Raw genomic sequence first — 18,800 nt, 5'->3', positions numbered from 1 at the left:
GAAAAGTCAGCCCATCTCGCACCTGATGCCCAGGCTGCTGGCGCAGGACGCCTCTTAGTTCCCATCTTGAACAATTACCAAATAAAGAGACGGGCGCTGGAAGCAGGAAAACAAGAACAGAGTTTTATTTCTCATGAGGAGAGCCTGTCATTTCGGACACTCGCATAGTGTCTTCAGGAGGTGCTCTGGCAAGTTTCTCTGAGGCTTCGTCTTTTATACACATGTTTATGATGCACAAACATTCCTTATTGCAATAAAGACGCTTTGAAAATAGGAGAAAGCATGCTTGGAATCCCAGCTTCAGGCCTATTCCCATACCAGTCACTCAGATGTCATCCTCCCCTCCTGAATGTAACAAGAGATTGTGATCTCTCAGCCGGACATTCCTACAGGACACGAGGGCAGGAGGGGATGATCAAATCAAAGGTTGGGCAGGCGATAAGATCGGGCACTTCGGCTGGTGTATCACTGTTTTGTTATGCTGGGCAGGAAAAAGGGGGGTGTACATCCACGAAGCTTGGTCTTAGGACTTGGGACCGGGTCGAAAAGGCCAAGTGCAGCTGGGGGGGTCGTCAGCTGAGGGGAAGGGTGTTCTTGGGAGGAAATGGGGGGTGTGGGTCAAGCAGGAGGGTTACTTCTAGGGCAGGGTCACGCAGAGGGAGAGGGTCTTATGGCCGATGCATGAGCAGTGCGCGCGGGGAGGGGTGCCGGGAACAAACGGGCAGAGAGGCCATGGTGCCTAAAATGGCTGTCGTGTACGTGCGTGCATGGGTCTATGCTGGCGGGATAACACAGTCAGTGTTTAGCGATATCCGTTCTGCTTACAACAAGGGGTACAGTGAACACAAATGAACGCCGCTTATGTGCATATACATTGCCATTTTCAACAGTCGCAGCTTTTTTTACATAAGCTAGTTCATTTCTATACAGTCGATACGATTGGCGGGATGCGGTACATATGATTTTACATTTGTTGGGTTATTCATACAAGTCTAGAGATCGGCATAATACTTAGTCGGGGTCAATCAAGAAAAGGTTCCGACACATTATAGAATCAGGTTCTGACTTTCTCTCCGGTGACATCAACATACAGTAAAAAGTGCTCTGATACCTTCGGGTCTTGTCAGTGCTATAAGAGACTTTTGGAAAACTAAATACATGAGCCGATGAAACATTTTTGAAAGCAATACAAAAAATGGTTGAGGGAGGAATTCAGTTCGATACAAGCAATTAAGTCAAGGGGTGGTGTAGTAAGTTCAGGAAGGGGGGTTCTTTGTCACAGTGTCTTTTTAACAGAGTCCGTCTTCTTTCGTTGGCGCTGTTGAGCACCGGCGGTGGAGCTATAAGTCCAGCTCGGATTCATCCTTACGCGTTGCAGGGTGCGATCAGTCCTCTGCCGTTAGATCACAGTCCTGTTTCCTAACTGATCTTCTTAGGGGTGCCTCATGCTGGGCACCTGCATGTCTTTCTTCTTCCGTGGCAAAACCTTATTCTATCTAAACGCTGCTCTTCTTTTCTGAGTCAAAAGTTATGCGAAAAGGGTGATGTTGTTGAATAATCGAGGGAAGAGAGGGCGGAGTGGGATCAGATCTTTGAACACACCAAGAGACCAAAGGAGCAAAGGACGACGAGCAGGCAGGCCCATCAGTCGGGCTCAAAAGGGACGGGGACTTCAGGCACGAGTGGGTCAGCAAATCGAGGGCTTCAAGGCAGCCCTTCATTCCTTTATCTGCCGAGTTTGAGAGTGGTGCCTCGTCCCGCATCTCGTTGCTCTGTGATTCCACCTTTGGTCGAGGTCACACGTGCTTCATGATCTGTGGCCAGGCTGTGCGTCACGTCCAGCTCCTCTCCTCCGGTGATTGTATCTTGAATGGGTACAAAACAAGTTTTAGAAAGACTGGCAGGAGAAGACATTTATACATCTCAATTCCGTCCCCAATCCTAAGTAGGTGGGGGATAGGTTCATCAGTCACAGTCAGAAGTCATCACTTTTGGAGTACGTAGGAGGGCATTTCCACTGAATTCGTAAGCCTATTTGGCGTTCATTCGTGACGTACGTGGACAGAAATCGGACTCCCATTGACAGTGTATTCTATCAAACTCGAAATCGAGTCCTTAGGTAGAGACTCGCCCTTTTTCTTTTAACCCAAGTACTGACAATCTTACATTTCCCTTCGGGGTCGGCAAACTCTTGCAAGCAGGGGGGTTATCATCATGAGAGGGGGCAGAGGTTAAACATGCTTTTCTTGGGGAGCGACGGTTAATCAAGGTCATCAATTACGCTTCGGGGATAGCTGATATGGAGCTGGGGTCAATCGGGAGAAGCGAGGACGCTTGGGACAGGGAGCTGGGGTGAGGCAATCTGGGCATTGGGGATTGCATTTCTAACGAACTGAAAAACAGAAGACCATTGACGTTATAGTCCCCCTATAAAAAGGCCAGATTAGGGGACATCAGTCGTCTTACCTGTCCTTTCTTTCATTACCAACTCGGGTTTCTATCGTTTTGCAGAAAGGAGAGGTAGTAATATGGCAAGTTACAATCGTTTTAGTTTCTGTCAATTTTGCCGAACACCTTTGTGTTCGAAGAGACCCAATTAGGTTTGTGCCGGTGGGGCACAACGTTACCATACAAGGGAGGCGGGAACAGGGGGATCCTCAGAGAGAGAGAGAGAGAGAGAGAGAGAGAGAGAGAGAGAGAGAGAGAGAGAGTGAGAGAGAGTGAGAGAGAGTGAGAGAGAGAGAGAGAGAGAGAGAGAGAGAGAGAGAGAGAGAGAGAGAGAGAGAGAGAGAGAGAGAGAGAGAGAGAGAGAGAGAGAGAGAGAGAGAGAGAGAGAGAGAGAGAGAGAGAGAGAGAGAGAGAGAGAGAGAGAGAGAGAGAGAGAGAGAGTGTCCGCACTCTAAACGAACCATTCGGTACACGTATGACATGGAGAGAGAGGGAGAGAGAGAGAGAGAGAGAGAAACGTGTACAATAATGGGCCATTCAGTGCGCACACACACAGAACAGCAGGGGTCAAGTAATACGGAAACACAGGCAGAGGGACGACGTAGATCCATACATACGTACACACAAACTCAGACTGGGGAGACAGTACATGTATTATATACAAAAACCCAAGACAAAACTTGGAACAGTTATTGGCCAAAATGATCTCTTCCTGTATGCTGCACATCCTAAGCTCGTTTTACCTTTTTCCTTCTCTTTTATCGTCGGCTGCCTTCACTGGTGGCTTTGGTTGCACACACTTACGCCTTTGGCAATTGGTCAAGAACTAACCTGGTCGGGCTAGGGTGTTTCCAGGCTGAGGCAACAGCGGGTGTCAGTTGTGAGAACAATGGGGCAGCTTTGAGTTTCATGTCTATGAGGGTTCGAAAGGAGGTAGTAGATTTTAAACACTGGCAACATTTCCTAGTCCTCCGAACGGAGGGTACTTGGGTAAACCTCACCTCGGAATATTCCTTAAACTTTCCCTATTTAGTTAAACGTAGGAATTCATTCATTAGTGCACGTCATTCCTGGTTGTATTATTCGGGGTGCCAAGCGAAGTCATATTTTGTAGTTTCCGCTTCAGTCTGTCCTCCCAAGCGCTAAGTTCAGGGAGAGAAATAGCCATTGTTCGCTCGTTGTGTGTAGGTACCATAATCGAACCCCTTTTTCCCATCTTTGTCCGCTAGATCACCATTTTCCTTTTTGTACTTTAGTCGACGTTCCGATGTGACCTGCAGAAAGAGGGAAAAGAAGGGGGGCGGGGGCAGCATTTCATCAGCACGCATAAACTCGAAAAGGCTTTTACTTACTACATACTTGGGCTATCTCCACTGGACGCAGTCCCTGCCAACTGGCGTTTAAGGCCAGGTGGACCATTTAGTGTGGGAGAGATGATTATCGGAAGCCTGTGGATAGCATAGGTCGCCCAAGTGTGGTATTACGGATCGTGCGCAGGGGGGGTGGGGGGGTCAGAACAGAGGGCAGTCGGTGCAACGTGGGGGGGCGAGCTCGTGCTCTCCTTTGCGGAAAAGTGATAACCTACAGTGGTACGGGGTCGTTTGTCGTTCGTACCAGGGGGGGGGGTCAGGTGGCATTCCTTCGGGGCGACTTAGGGGCATTTTTAAAACAACTTTCCTGATACAGGTAGCTTATAAAATATAGGCTAAATACCAGGATCTTTAGCGGTTGCTTTAGGCTGTACAAAAATGCAGAACACATACAACAAAAACCTGGACCGTTCATATTTGCAATATTTCTGCGTACTATACTTTTTAACCCTTAACTAGTCGAGCTGAGCCATTTCACCTGTAATTTAGTTATATCGGAAATAGTTGTCATTTATTCGAAACTTACCAATTTACGTGTGACAACTACGTTTGCTTTTTCCAAAAATCTTTAATAAAAATGTTGGTGCATAAATACGGGCCTACAACCCCGTGGGCCGGCCAGAACTGTACATGTGGGGATACTTATTAGTGAAAAACCAATGGAGTCGGTGGTCGTTGATTTCATAATAAAAAGTGCGACAGGTGCAATAAAATCATATTGAAACTTCAGTGTGAGCGAGTATCATAAGTGTTGAAATTCGAACTTTCAATAATCATGATGCGCCAAACTTAACAACAATTCATTGTCCGAATGTTCAATCAGTACCCATCTCACTTCAATTCATTGTCCGAACACATAATCAGTACCCATCCCATATCAATTCATTGTGTTTAAAAACTGCATACATATTTCACGACACCAAGGCTGAGCAATCTGGGTACAACAAGGAGTTGAAAGTTTCATTTGTACCAGCGCCATTTTGGGTGCAGCCAGGCAGATCCAGGCATAGTCAAAATCTCCACCAACTCGTGGTTGGCCTAGAGCCTCTTTCGGCAGTCCAAAAGTTCCGTTAAAGGGCAACAGAAAGGATCGGCGGTATGAACCATCAGTCAAAAAGGGGGAGGGAGGCAACAATTTTTTCTACCGGGTCATACTGGGTTTTCACCGGAACTGATCCGAACTGTAGTCTGCAGGATTTTAGTCATTCAAACTTAGGCTGGTGCCAGCATGGGAGCGCCGACGTCTCGCGGCTACATTTTCATCGTTCCGCGGGCAATCATGACAGTCATTCCCCATCGGGGGTGTCTGCGGGGGTCGGGGGCCCCCGTGGCTCCTATAGAATCTTCAAAGTCGAGGAGAACACTTTTGATTGTGGGACTCATTTCTTAATCAACAAGCAACCGGGCCATCTCTTCACGCCGGGCCCACTCCAGCAGGGTCGACCGCCATTTTACGAGTGGACGAACCCTCGTCGGGTGAGTGGAGCGTTGGGGGTGCCGCTGGGGGCCTCCACCTGGGGAGGTGGGAGAGGCTCGTTCACGCCGCCTCTCCCTCCCAGCGCACCCCACGCCATTTTTCTCGGCGCTAATATTCATGATGGCCGGACCAGGCGATGAGAGGGGGGGGGGGGTCGGAGGCATAGGCAAGACATCCCCCCCCCCCGGTGGCCTGCAAGGCGCCGCTTCAGGGCCGAACGGGGAGCTCATACCAAGCCGTGGCTGGACCAGGAGATGCGAGGGGGGGGGGTCGGTGGCATGAGCAAGACATCCCCCCCCCATGTTGTCGCAGCCATTATTGAAGAAAGAAGAGGGGACGCCCGGATCCCGTCGGCCTCGGCTCCTCTTCTGGCCCACCTTATGCGACGACCTCCGGCCGACGGCTGGCAGCAGGACCCGCCCTACACGTGCCGAAGATCTCGTCTTCCGGATGGGCGTAGCCGCGGACCTGTTGCACTTCGGGAGTTTCCAGAAAGGGGGTAGGTATCTGCTGATTTGTATCTATCTCATGTTACCGTTATTGGGGCGTGGCAGGCGGTGGGACAGACATGTTTGGAGCAGTGAGGGGTGGCGAAGCCTGGTTGCTCGTGGCCGTTGCGATGTCAAGCTTGGCTTCTCTCACCATTTTCATGTTTCTTATTACGGGCTTATGTCTAACGTTTCTCATTTCTAGCGAAATCATGTGTTTTATCGTGAGCTATTTCTAACGTTTTCCTATTTGTTGCGAAATCAAAAACTCATCAGTGGCCTACTGATTTTGCTTTCTTATTTCTTTCTTCCCTTTTTTTTTCCTAGCGTGTTTCATGCTAAAGTTTCTGTTAACAGTATAAGGTGATTACTTCGTTATAGTTGCATATGTCCTTTTTATTAGGGGTGCCCTCTGGTCGTGCCAGATGACCTACCTCTAATAAATGGTCCGGGTGGAACTAGTTTACCAATCAGTGGGGAGTAGATAGGCCCGAGAGATTACAACGGGGGACAAAGGTCCGCATTACCTACCCTTCACTACTTGCAACGATTAGACAGAATATTTCTTTTCTACGTTATTTGCAAACAGAGAATACCTCAAAAGAACTATTCCTTGAACAATAAATGTCCAGACAATCAATCAATCAGTGGGGAGAAAAAACAGGCATGACGGATTACAACGGGGACAAAAATCTGCATTACCTATCCTTCACTATCTGCAAAGGGGGCAGAATATTTCTATTCTTCCCTGTTTGTAGACGGGGAATATCTCAAAGAGCAATAATCGATAAAATCGATAACAAACAATCAGTGGGGAGAAAGATAGGCATGACGAATTACAATGGGGGACAAACGTCTGCATTACCTATCCTTAACTATTTGCAAAGAGAGGGGAACGTTCCTATTCATCGCTGTTTGCAAATAGAAAATGTCTCAAAGAGAACCAATACTTCAAGTACAATCAATCAATCAATCAGATGGATAAAGCCATCCTACCAATCGAACGTAAAGACGTCCTACTTAACCTTACCCGGACCGGACCGTGTGGGCAATTCTTCGCCTTCCCTTTTCCAGCGCCCAATCGTTCTCTTTCTCCATGTTTTTACCGCAGCATTCCTGTGGGATTCCAGTCAGGACAGTAGGTCACTTGAGAGAGGTCCGTTCGGAATCAGTGAAGTTCATTCAATCGGCAGCCGGACGAGGGCCCTCTAAAGGCAGGTATACTCCAATCGTTTAGATGTTCACCCCATCATCTGGACCTCTCTTACCGGACCTTATGTCGCTGATGGACCCCGCGTTGGGACGCCAATTGTGGAAAAGTCAGCCCATCTCGCAATTGATGCCCAGGCTGCTGGCGCAGGACGCCTCTTAGTTCCCATCTTGAACAATTACCAAATAAAGAGACGGGCGCTGGAAGCAGGAAAACAAGAACAGAGTTTTATTTCTCATGAGGAGAGCCTGTCATTTCGGACACTCGCATAGTGTCTTCAGGAGGTGCTCTGGCAAGTTTCTCTGAGGCTTCGTCTTTTATACACATGTTTATGATGCACAAACATTCCTTATTGCAATAAAGACGCTTTGAAAATAGGAGAAAGCATGCTTGTAATCCCAGCTTCAGGCCTATTCCCATACCAGTCGCTCAGATGTCATCCTCCCCTCCTGAATGTAACAAGAGATTGTGATCTCTCAGCCGGACATTCCTACAGGACACGAGGGCAGGAGGGGATGATCAAATCAAAGGTTGGGCAGGCGATAAGATCGGGCACTTCGGCTGGTGTATCACGGTTTTGTTATGCTGGGCAGGAAAAAGGGGGGTGTACATCCACGAGGCTTGGTCTTAGGACTTGGGACCGGGTCGAAAAGGCCAAGTGCAGCTGGGGGGGGGTCGTCAGCTGAGGGGAAGGGTGTTCTTGGGAGGAAATGGGGGGTGTGGGTCAAGCAGGAGGGTTACTTCTAGGGCAGGGTCACGCAGAGGGAGAGGGTCTTATGGCCGATGCATGAGCTGTGCGCGCGGGGAGGGGTGCCGGGAACAAACGGGCAGAGAGGCCATGGTGCCTAAAATGGCTGTCGTGTACGTGCGTGCACGGGTCTATGCTGGCGGGATAACACAGTCAGTGTTTAGCGATATCCGTTCTGCTTACAACAAGGGGTACAGTGAACACAAATGAACGCCGCTTATGTGCATATACATTGCCATTTTCAACACAGCTACCCCTCCACATATACCACCCAGACAGCGTCCAATGTCCATAGAACATCTAACGCTGCTCCAAAAAGAAGTTCTCTCATTGCTACAAAAAGATGCAATAGAGCTAGTTCTGTTGCAACATCAAGGAATAGGGGTTTACTCACTCTATTTCCTAAGACCCAAAAAGGACAGAACACTAAGACCAATTCTAGACCTAAGGCCTCTCAATCTGTATATACACTCAGATCATTTTCACATGAACACTTTACAACAAGTGTTCCCATTGTTGCAACAAGGCGATTTCCTAACCACACTAGCCCTCAAGGACGCCTACTTCCACCTTCCCATACATCCTTCTCCCAGGAAGTATCTCAGATTTGTACTAGAAGGACAACACTATCAGTTCAAAGTCCTTCCATTTGGGGTCACAACTGCACCATGAGTGTTTACAAAGTGCCTAGAAGTAGTAGCAGTACATCTCAGAAGACAACATATCACGTCTTCCCATACTTAGACGATTGGCTTATAAAAGCCAAGTCATGCAATCAGTGTGTCCAACACACATGTCAAACAATTCAAACAATGCACGACTTGGGGTTTACAGTCAACTACACCAAGTCACATCTCTAGCCCTCTCATGTACATCAATACCTAGGGGCTACCATAAACATCAATACAGCTCTAGCTTATCCCAGTCCAGCCAGGATACAGAGCATTCAAGTCTTAGTCACAAAGTTTCAAAACCAACACTCTCTCCCAGCCAGAGTGTTCATGCAACTAATAGGCATGATGGCATCTTGCATTTTTATTGTACCATATGCAAGACTGCAAATGCACCCATTGCAGGAATGTCTAGCACATCAGTGGAATCAGGCTCAAGGACACCTTACAGACCTGGTATTGGTGGACAGCCGCACACATCGCTCTCTGCAGTGGTGGACCACCAAAAACTTGTCCAGATGTCCGCCGTTCCTCGAACCTGTGCCACAGATAGTGCTTACAACAGACACATCTCTCACAGGATGGGGAGCCCATCTGCTCCACCATACAACTCACTGAAAATGGATCGCTCAGCAAAAGGTGCTTCACATCAATCACCTAGAGCTGCTAGCAATATTCCTAGCACTAAAATCATTCCAAGTACATGTACAGAACAAAGCTGTCTTGATCCGGACGGACAACATGACAGCCATGTACTATATTCAAAAACAAGGAGGCACACATTCCCTGCAACTGTCCCAGCTCGCACATAACATTTGGAGATGGGCCATTCCACAAAAGATATATATGCTTGTAGAACACCTTCCAGGAGTTCACAATCAGATAGCAGATCTGTTCAGTCGACACACAACAGATTCACAAATGGGAACTACATCTGCAAGTTCTTCCACCATTCTTTCACAAGTGGGGGCATCCAGACACAGATCTGTTTGCCACACACGAAAACACAAAATGCCCAGCCTTTGCCGCCAGGTTTCCACACCCGCTGTCCAAGGGCAATGCGATATGGATGAAATGGTCAGGCAGATATGCGTACCCTTTTCCACCAATCCCGCTAATACCACCAGTAGTACGCAAGCTAAGACAACAATCTCTCAAATTGATCCTGGTAGCTCCCACATGGGCTCGACAACCATGGTTCACCACACTGCTAGAACTCTCTCTAGTTCCACACCAAAGACTGTGTCTGACACCATCCATGCTAATACAGAACCAGGGAGTCATTAGACATCCAGATCCAAGTCAACTGAATCTGGCAATCTGGCTCCTGAAGTCTTAGAGTTTGGTTACCTTAACCTGCCGCCAGACTGTATGAATATCATTAAAGAAGCCAGAAGGCCTACTACTAGAGCTTGCTATGCTGCAAAATGGAAGAGATTTGCTATTTACTGCACTAATAATCAAATTGATCCTCTAGATGCTTCCATCCAGAATATCATCTGTTACCTTCTCCATTTACAAAGATGTAATCTAGGATATTCATCTATACGTTTACATCTTGCAGCCATTGCTATAGTTGGTTTGCCTAGATTCTGCTCCGTCTCTAACACCCTCCGCTCCCTGCACTGGTTGCCGGTGCGGTCGAGAATCCAGTTCAAGGTTTTGTTTCTGGCTTTTAAAATTCTAAAAGGCACTGCCCCCCAGATCTTGTCTAATCTTCCTTCTTTGTATGTTCCCTCTCGCTCCCTCCGCTCTCTGGGCCAGGCTCTTGCCATTGTTCCCCGGTTCAAGCTGTGCCGTGCCGGCGGCCGCTCCTTTCGAGTGAGAGCGGCGGCTATTTGGAACTCCCTTCCGGCTGAGATTCGACTCCTGGAGGACCTTCTACAGTTTCCTAGGGCGATTAAGACTTTTTTGTTTTAATTCTGGTTATTTTTGTGCCCCTCTGCCCTGTTGTTAGCGGTGTTGTGTTTCACCTTGTCATGCGCCAGGACGCTCCTTCGCTGGAGCAGCTGTGCGCACAATAAATACCGTTAACATAACATAACATTGCTGCATATCTACAAAATAGTCAACATATTTAGAGTACCTGCAATCAAAGCCTTCATGGAAGGATTTAAAAGAATCATTCCTCCTAGGTTACCACCCTCTCCAGTGTGGAACCTAAACATTGTTCCTACCAGGCTCATCGGGCATCCCTTTGAACCTTTACATAAGTGTGAACTGCAATTCCTTACATGTAAAACAGCTTTCCTTATTGTTATTACCTCTCTTAGGAGAGTTAGTGAGATCCAAGCTTTCACTATACAAGAACCTTTTTTACAATTACACCGTAACAAGGTGGTTCTACGGACTAATCCCAAATTCCTTCCTAAAGTAATTGCTCCTTTTCATTTAAATCAATCAGTACAGTTGCCAGTGTTTTTTCAAAACCCAGACTCTGTAGCAGATGTAAAAAGAGCTCTTACATTGATAGGACAAAGCAACTGTTTGTAGCTTTCTCTCCACCACATAAAGGCAACCCCATCTCTAAAGCTGGAATGTCACGTGGATTGTAAAATGTATACAAATATGCTATCACAAAGCAAAACGTACATTAACAGTTCTTCCTAGAGCGCACTCCACACGCAAACTAGGAGCCTCCATGGCTTTCTTAGGGAACATTCCCCTAGAAGACATCTGCAAAGCAGCAACATGGTCTACAACACACACCTTCACTAAACACTACTGTGTTGATGCGCAAGCAGCAAGCAGCAGTAGGCCAAGCTGTGCTCAAAACTCTTTTTCAAACTACTGCAACAGATACAGGTGAGACACTGCTGTACAATCAATGCACAGTGTGAGATCTGCAGCTCATATGCCTCGACCGGAAAATGCTACTTACCAGTATGCATCTGTTCTTGGCATGCGGAGCTGCAGTCTCACACGCCCACCAGCCTCCGCTGGGCCTGTATCTGTTCCAGTTCTATCTTAATTAGATACTCACACATGGACATCTCTTTTTCTATTTCTACCAACTCCATCATTTCCCATCATGGCGAAAAACAATCGAAGGATGGAGTCGATGCCCACGCGCGCTATCGTCCAAGGGAGGAGTCACCTATCTCGTGACTACAAAGACTTCTTCCAAGACGACAACAACATGCAATCATCCGAGGCCAACACCAGGTGGGGATCTAATGCACAGTGTGAGACTCTGCAGCTCTACATGCCAAGAACAGATGCATACTGGTAAGTAGCATTTTCCTTATGCTTTGATTCATTAAAAGTACAACAACACGTAATGCCCAGACCACAGTTACTTAAACGATTCTTTTAGAGGGTTAGAAAACAAATTATTATACCAACCCTCGACATAATTATTTCATGTCAATCACTTTTTACTTTTTGGATTTTCACAAATTAGCAACAGAAAACAGACTGTACACTTCAATATTTACACATCTATATATGCTTTGTACACATATAGATGTGTAAATATTGAAGTGTACAGTCCGTTTTCTGTTGCTAATTTGTGAAAATCCAAAAAGTAAAAAGTGATTGACATGAAATAATTATGTCGAGGGTTGGTATAATACATTTTCTAACCCTCTAAAAGAATAGTTTAAGTAATTGTGGTCTGGGCATTACGTGTTGTTGTACTTCTAAAAAGGGTCTAGCCCTCACCACTTATTTATGGACCTATCCCCTTTCGCTCTTGATTCATTAAAGGCTTACATTTTAAGTACCCAATTTAATTGTTAATACCCTTCACCCTTAACACACTTACATAGGTTTCCAACTTGATAACTATTTTGATGGATTTACATTGTAACTTGAGTGGTCTGCAGATGTACATTAAAGCAGAGCAATAATAGGCATCTTAACCTATGTTGTGCTTGACAATAGTCTAAGGCTATGCACCTTACTGATCCTATGACTTGCTGGAATTTTTTGTTGCACATCTTGGTACACTGTGTGTGTGTGTGCAAAATAAAGTGTACAGTTTATTATATTAAAGGAAATGAATACAAATAAACCGGTTTAATATTGATAGAGAATTATGAAGTAAAATGAGCTCATAGTATTTTTATCTAAAGAAAGAAATATGACAACTTTAAGCTCCTGCATCAGGCTGTTGGAGGAAAGTGTTAGTTCGCAATGTATTGCATGTTTTATACAGACGCTGCATTATTGAGTTAAGTAGCAGTTTTCCTATAGAGTCCTCGATTGAAGATGTAGTTGCAGAGTGTTGAAGTATTAGCTCAGACTCCTGCATTTCTTCTTTCACATCAGCATGCTGATGTACTTCTACTGGTCTTTGTATGGAGAGCCTTTTCTTAAATCTTTCCTCCCCATTGTTAGTCTGACTGCTTGGGATCCCTTTTTCTTAATTGACAGAGATTTTATGAAGCGAAAACTCAAGTTTGAAGAGCCTGGTTCTCTATCAAGAGTTTTTCAATAAAATACATAAACACTTCTTCGCATGTGTGTATGATCCCTAACGTCTTTAAAACTGAGAGAACTGCATTTTCCCAGTAAAGTAATAAAAACAGTTACACTTTTGTAAACATTTACTTTACAATGTTATTGTTTTAAAATCCTTTCACATTCTGCACTGTTCTCTGGCATCAAGTTACTCATGTAGAAAGGCAGGAAGCTTTTGAGGGATCCACAGTGGGTATTGGAAGGAACAAGTGGTTACCAGTAAGGGCAAACCTCTTCGTCACCTGCTTTGCTACCTCCTAACTGGCACTAACCAGTAATACCCTAGAAAGGGCTACTGAAAACCCCCCAGCCCAGCAAAGGCTTAATTTATTACCTTTAGGCACTACATTGTAGAGATGTACTTAATCTACTATACTCAGAAAACAGGGCAAAGAGTGACAGTGTCACTAGAAACTTCCATGCTGTCTCATTCTGTCCAATTCCTATGAGGAAGTTGGGCATCTGCAAGCGAATGATAAATAAAAAAATCTCAACCAAACCTACTTTCTATTAGTTTATTTTTAAAACAAGATTGAATTGGGTTATTGATTAGGGGGTGAAAACCCTACTCCAGAAACGACCTCAATCCTTGTCAGGGTGAAACTCAAAAGTCACTAAATTAACCAGTGCTTAACCCTCTGGTCGGTTGGAACAGTCAGGCTTAACTTAGAGGCAATGTGTAAGTATCTATGCAGCACACAAACGGTAATAAAGTGTAAACACAACACGAGAAAAATCCCACACCAATTCAGAAAAATATAGTAATATGTAATTAATAATTTGACACCAAAAGAAATTTAATTCAATCAGTAGAACTGGAGTAATGAATTGCATACGTTTTAAGTGAAAAGTAGCACCTAAAATATCATAGCTCCAACTGCGGGCATCTCGTCCTGCGAGACCACTGCAAAGTCAAATGTTATAGGCCTACTTTGGGATGCACAAGGTGGATTGGGTCCGTCTCAGCCTACGCCTCGGACTTAGAAGACATTTTAAAAAGTTCCTCAGAAGGTAAAATGCATTTAGTAAAGTCAGCCAGGGATGTTTTCGGGGAGGAGACGTTGTCGGGGAGCTGCTGGACAAAGTCACAGTGAAGATTTCTTTGTTAGGGTTTTGTCACTTTTTTGGAGTATGATTTATTTTGATATAAATATTAATACTTTTTCTGTAGTAAATGAATACGAGATAGTAGACACACCCTCGTGGTCCTACTACAATGGACCAGAAAAAAGAACTGAAGGGAACTGTATGGCCAACTCTCACTGTGGGACATACTGGGACAAAGGAGGTCCCAGGGCAGCCTCATATTACCAATGCCATTTTATTGTCATGCAAGTGCCGTACGTCTGTGGGCCATTTCACTTAATTTTTTTCTTTTAAAGGGAAACATATAAAGGCGTTTCACTTAATGAAGCTATCTTCTGTTTTCTTTTTACTCCTTTCCTAGTTCTGTAGAGAGATTTTCATTAAATATTTTTCATGTAAGCCATTTTTAAATGGATAAAAAATATAAAGTACATGGTGACTTTCATATGCATGAGTGTTTTTACTACTTTTTGTTCTCCCCGTTTTACAGATGTTTCGGGATCCTGCCTGGAACAGAGGTGTTTATAGTTTGAGCATTTAATGAAGACGCCGTTCATAAAGCACTAGTGTCACTATTAAAAACTAACCTTGTGTGCATTTTATGTAAACCGTGCAAATGTGAAATGTGTGCCTAGTCAGAGTAATTTCTTTGAGAATCAGATGCTTTGGAAAATTAGTAGAAAGGCAATTTGGTATCATTTTAGTATCATTATAACAGTAAAGATTTTTTTTCAGTGAAAGAAATGTTACCTTATGTTTTCAGCATACCTTAAATCATACAAAAAATACGTATATCAGAATTAATGGTACTTATTTATTTTTAACCAGCCTAACTATTTATTTGTTTATTACCAACCTTAACCAAATGTTAGCAATTTGCCCGATCTGCAAGGCCAAAAGAAAACACCAAAGAAGGACAAAGGAAAAACACAACGTAATGAAGGTGCTCGTCTTACCAACAGAAATTATTGCAAGTGAATAAATGCTTACTTTGTATACCAGATTGACCTTTAAGCAAAGGACTACTATGCACACTGTAAAACTATTAGTTTTAAGGAAAGTTGTATTTAGAAAGGGGCATTTCAAACAAGAGGTTAGAGTGGAGGATATTCCAAGTTTTGCCCCACACACCTCAAAAGTGCTTGTTGCCTTGAGCAACCAGTGTCGGGTTAAAGTCTACCTGTTCCAGCTGATTGTAGCTGGAAATTAGACTTGCATCCCTTATTGCAACTCTAAAGCTATGGAGAGGCAGACTTATGGGTGCATATATAACTTAAACACAGATATTCAACATCATCCTGTCTTTATCTTTTACCTCATGCAAGCTTTAAATGCTGTGTGGTGTGAATGCTGCAGTTTAGGTACTGTAAGATTTAATAGGAGATACCCACGTGGTGAAGAAGATAAATGCCCCGCCTTCCTGTCATATACCCTGAATCCGTGAATGTGTGTGTGAGGGGCTACTACTGTTTAGAAGATGTAATCTGCATTTGTTCCTGACAATGTCATAGTAATAGACAATAACGTTCTTGGTCTGTAATAAGGTCAATTAGAACATTGGAATGTTGGGAGCTCTATTGCAGACAATGGAGTGCTCCCTGCTTCTACGGGCCGGTAAAGGCCCGCAGAGCAACATTCCAATGTTCTACAAAGGCTTCTCGAAGTTTGAGGCGATTTATATCCCCTCGAGCTTCGAGAACCCTTTGTTTAATTTGTTAGAACACTCTGCCCTCTAGTGGCAGAATGTTCTAATAGCCTTATAGCCCTTCGTAGCAGGGCTATACGGCTATTAAAGTCCCGCTGTTTCGTTAAAGTGCCTCGCCTTCGGCTCGGGCCTTTAACGATTCAGCAGGCCTTTAATAGCCGGTATAGCCCGCTACGGCGGGCTATAAGGCTATAATATACGTTAAAATGAGGCATCTGATACATTGTATCCACACACTGTATGTAGAGCTATTGTGATACTGATGAATACTTTTTGAATGCTAACATTGCTGCCTAATGTGGTAGCATAACATTCTATTTTTTGAGAGCAGTATTTAGCAGCCAGGCAGATAGTATGTACATAAAAATATAGTTATTGCTCTCTGTCATTAAATTTTTGTTATTCCTCCCAGGTCCTTTTTTGCTTTTGCTAGCTTAAAGGAGAAAAATAGCCTGCCCATTGCTTACCTTCATCATCCCCCTTATTTCTATGCTTTTGTTTGGTTAGTGTGTGCTGGTTTTATTTCCTCTTAGTGTGATTGTCCCTCCTGTTGGGCACAGCCAAAGTACTGCTTTCGTTCCCACTGATTACCTTTCTCTGCTTGCGCTTTGATGGCAGACCCTTTTTTTTTGGGTGAGGACGCACTCCATAATACTGCACAATGCTACATCTGTTCACAGGCTATCTATTTCACTTCCACTCCCCCTCCTTCTTCAAACACTCTTCATTGTGGCAGAGAACATTTATTTTCTGGCTGCGTGTGTTCATGATATTTTTCTCATGTATTTATAACAGATCTGTTAGCATCTTACATCTGCAACATCCTGGATCCATTGCATCAGGACCACTCCGTTATAGCCTAAAGTGGTTCGCCCATAGAGCCTGGAATTGGACTTGAGACTGCTCTGGTGATAAGTTAACTGTCCGAGAACTCCCTACTGGCTATCTTGGCGTCTTCCCTGCAAGAGTTGGTCGCCCAAAGTGGGCCTGAATAGCAAAATTAAACTTTAAAAAAGTACAATTCTTGTTGTAATTTTGAGTGAAAGCTGTGATTTTAGTGTTACTTACAAATCTATATGTCTGGAACCCTCTGGTGTATTTTGTTTGTTTTGGTGTCTACAAATCCATAAAAATAAGATCTATTTTTATAAATTGGTGTTGGATTTCTTTTTTATTGTGTGAATTTCTTATTTTGTTGTTTTGGTACTTCTAAATGCTTTTTACTTGTTCTTAGTTTAAGTCTTACTGCTTGAAGCTTATCTCCTCAGGGGTGAGCTAAAGGTTTTACAAACGAGCCTGACTGGACCCATGACAATATTGTGTATTATGGGGTAGTTAGCACTATTTAAATGCAATTTACATGGTGAGGTCGCACAACCAAACCATGTAATACACCACTTTCTTTACAATACCATACTATACAATGACAGACTATACCATACTAGGCAATAACCGGTCATATCGTACCATACTATACAATGACGGACCATTCCATATAACAACAAGCCGTACTATACTATATTATACAATGACAGGCCATGTCATACCATACAGTGAAAGGCCATACTATACAATGACCAACTATACCATACCTAAATTACCATATACAGCAGCGGTTCCCAGTTCGTGCACCACAGCATCCCAGTGCACCATCAAAACATGCCAGGGGCACTACACGCATATCAATGGAATGATACTTTTCGAGCGGGGAGTATGTGACAAAAGGGTCTAATCTCAGACTTAACTGAACATCTATGAAGGACAAGGGTGTACTTTGCTACTGATGTTGCTGCAATCAAAATCTCACACACCAGCTTGATATTGAGAGTAAATGTGGACTCAAAACATGACCTGGTGCAGCTAAAAGTACAAAAGCGCATTAATAACCCATTTGACAGCTATTCAGATCGAAATATTGAAGCAGTGGGTACCCTATTGCACCTTCTTCTGTTGCAGCCTCTTTGCACAGTTTAAGGGATTGGAAATAACAGGCCAGGCAAAAAATGTGGAATTTCTTTTTTGTGGTTTATTTTCTTAGGGTCCAAACTAATAATACTCCGTTTGGCTTCTTTTTCTTTATAGGTCATTCGTCATCTTTCCACCGGGGCGATGTAACAGACCACTCTAGTCTTCATGCAAACCACGCTGTGCAAGTCACGATCCTCAAATGAAGAGAGAAAGAAAAAATAAAACCTCACCGGTAAATGTTCTGTGACTCCTAATAAGTTTCATTTTAGGAAGGGGAGTGAGGGATTATCAAAAGTCCCTATCCACCACTGAATATCCTGAAGGAAGACCTGTCGGTTTCTTTCAGAGCCTCTCTAACAGCTTATCAGCTGTACTAACTACTTCCTTCCTCTCTGCCAGCCCCCGGAGATGTGCACGTACCTGTGCAAGCCATGCTCCTCCAGGAGCGTGGCTGGGTGAATTGCAGGATCGCCGGCCTCCTGGCTCCTGGCTTACTGCAGCTTAATTCACTCGAAGGATCTTCAGCTGAATCAGCCACCCGTGTTTCTTCTTCCCCGGTCTCCGTTCTCGGATCCTCATATCCTTCCTCTGGAAACGGCCACTACAACGCGGCCGTTTCCACGGATACCTTAAACACGCATGCAGTACAACGCATGCGTGGTTACCACGATAGCCTTTACCACGCATACCTTTACTACGAGGTATGTAGTAAAGGCATATGTGGTAAAGGTTAAAAGTAAAAAAGGGGGGTTTGGGGGGGTCTCCCCCCCCCCCCCCCCCAAATAAAAACTCACCAGAAGTCACGTCGGGATATGCAGGCAAACAGAGTTGTTTAATAGAAAACGGAAAAAAACTTCCGTTTTCTCTTAACGACGTATGACGTCACCACGCAAGATTTCGAGGAAAAGCGAGTGCGTAGAAATACCATTCCGTTGTAACGCATGCGTGGTAAAGGCATGCGTTGCAACGGAATGCGAAGTAAGGACATACAACCTCTTTCCTCCTGCAGTCAGCTCTGTTGGCGTCCTTCATGGTTTTCAGTTCCTGGCTCCCACCCAGATGCACCTTCACGAACAATCATTCGTTCATTGTCATTTATGACGCGGTTCTTGAAGGCGGGTCAATTACGTACTGGTCCCAATTAAAGGTGCTGTGCCGTACCGTA

At 44.6% G+C, this 18,800-nt stretch overlaps 1 protein-coding gene across 3 annotated transcripts in view; it reads left to right on the top strand.

The window, feature by feature from the left end:
* The window catches only part of RNPC3 (RNA binding region (RNP1, RRM) containing 3), a 231,179-nt gene extending 214,360 nt beyond the window's left edge, over positions 1–16,819 (top strand). The window contains exons 14-15 of one of the 3 annotated variants that reach the window (XM_078668497.1): positions 14,835–14,905; positions 16,463–16,819. In XM_078668497.1, the coding sequence (XP_078524623.1) occupies positions 14,835–14,900 (66 nt within the window). In that variant the 3' untranslated portion in view covers positions 14,901–14,905; positions 16,463–16,819. Of the gene's footprint in view, positions 1–14,834; positions 14,937–16,462 lie in introns of all 3 variants that reach the window. The other 2 variants (XM_078668514.1, XM_078668506.1) reach the window with 2 other exon arrangements.
* Positions 16,820–18,800: the final 1,981 nt, after the last annotated feature.

This window comes from Lissotriton helveticus, chromosome 1_2, assembly GCF_964261635.1.
Source record: "Lissotriton helveticus chromosome 1_2, aLisHel1.1, whole genome shotgun sequence".
NCBI classification, from domain to species: Eukaryota; Metazoa; Chordata; class Amphibia; order Caudata; family Salamandridae; genus Lissotriton; species Lissotriton helveticus.
The sequence above is the reverse complement of the archived record's forward strand: the minus strand, read 5'-3'. Positions and strand labels throughout refer to the sequence as shown.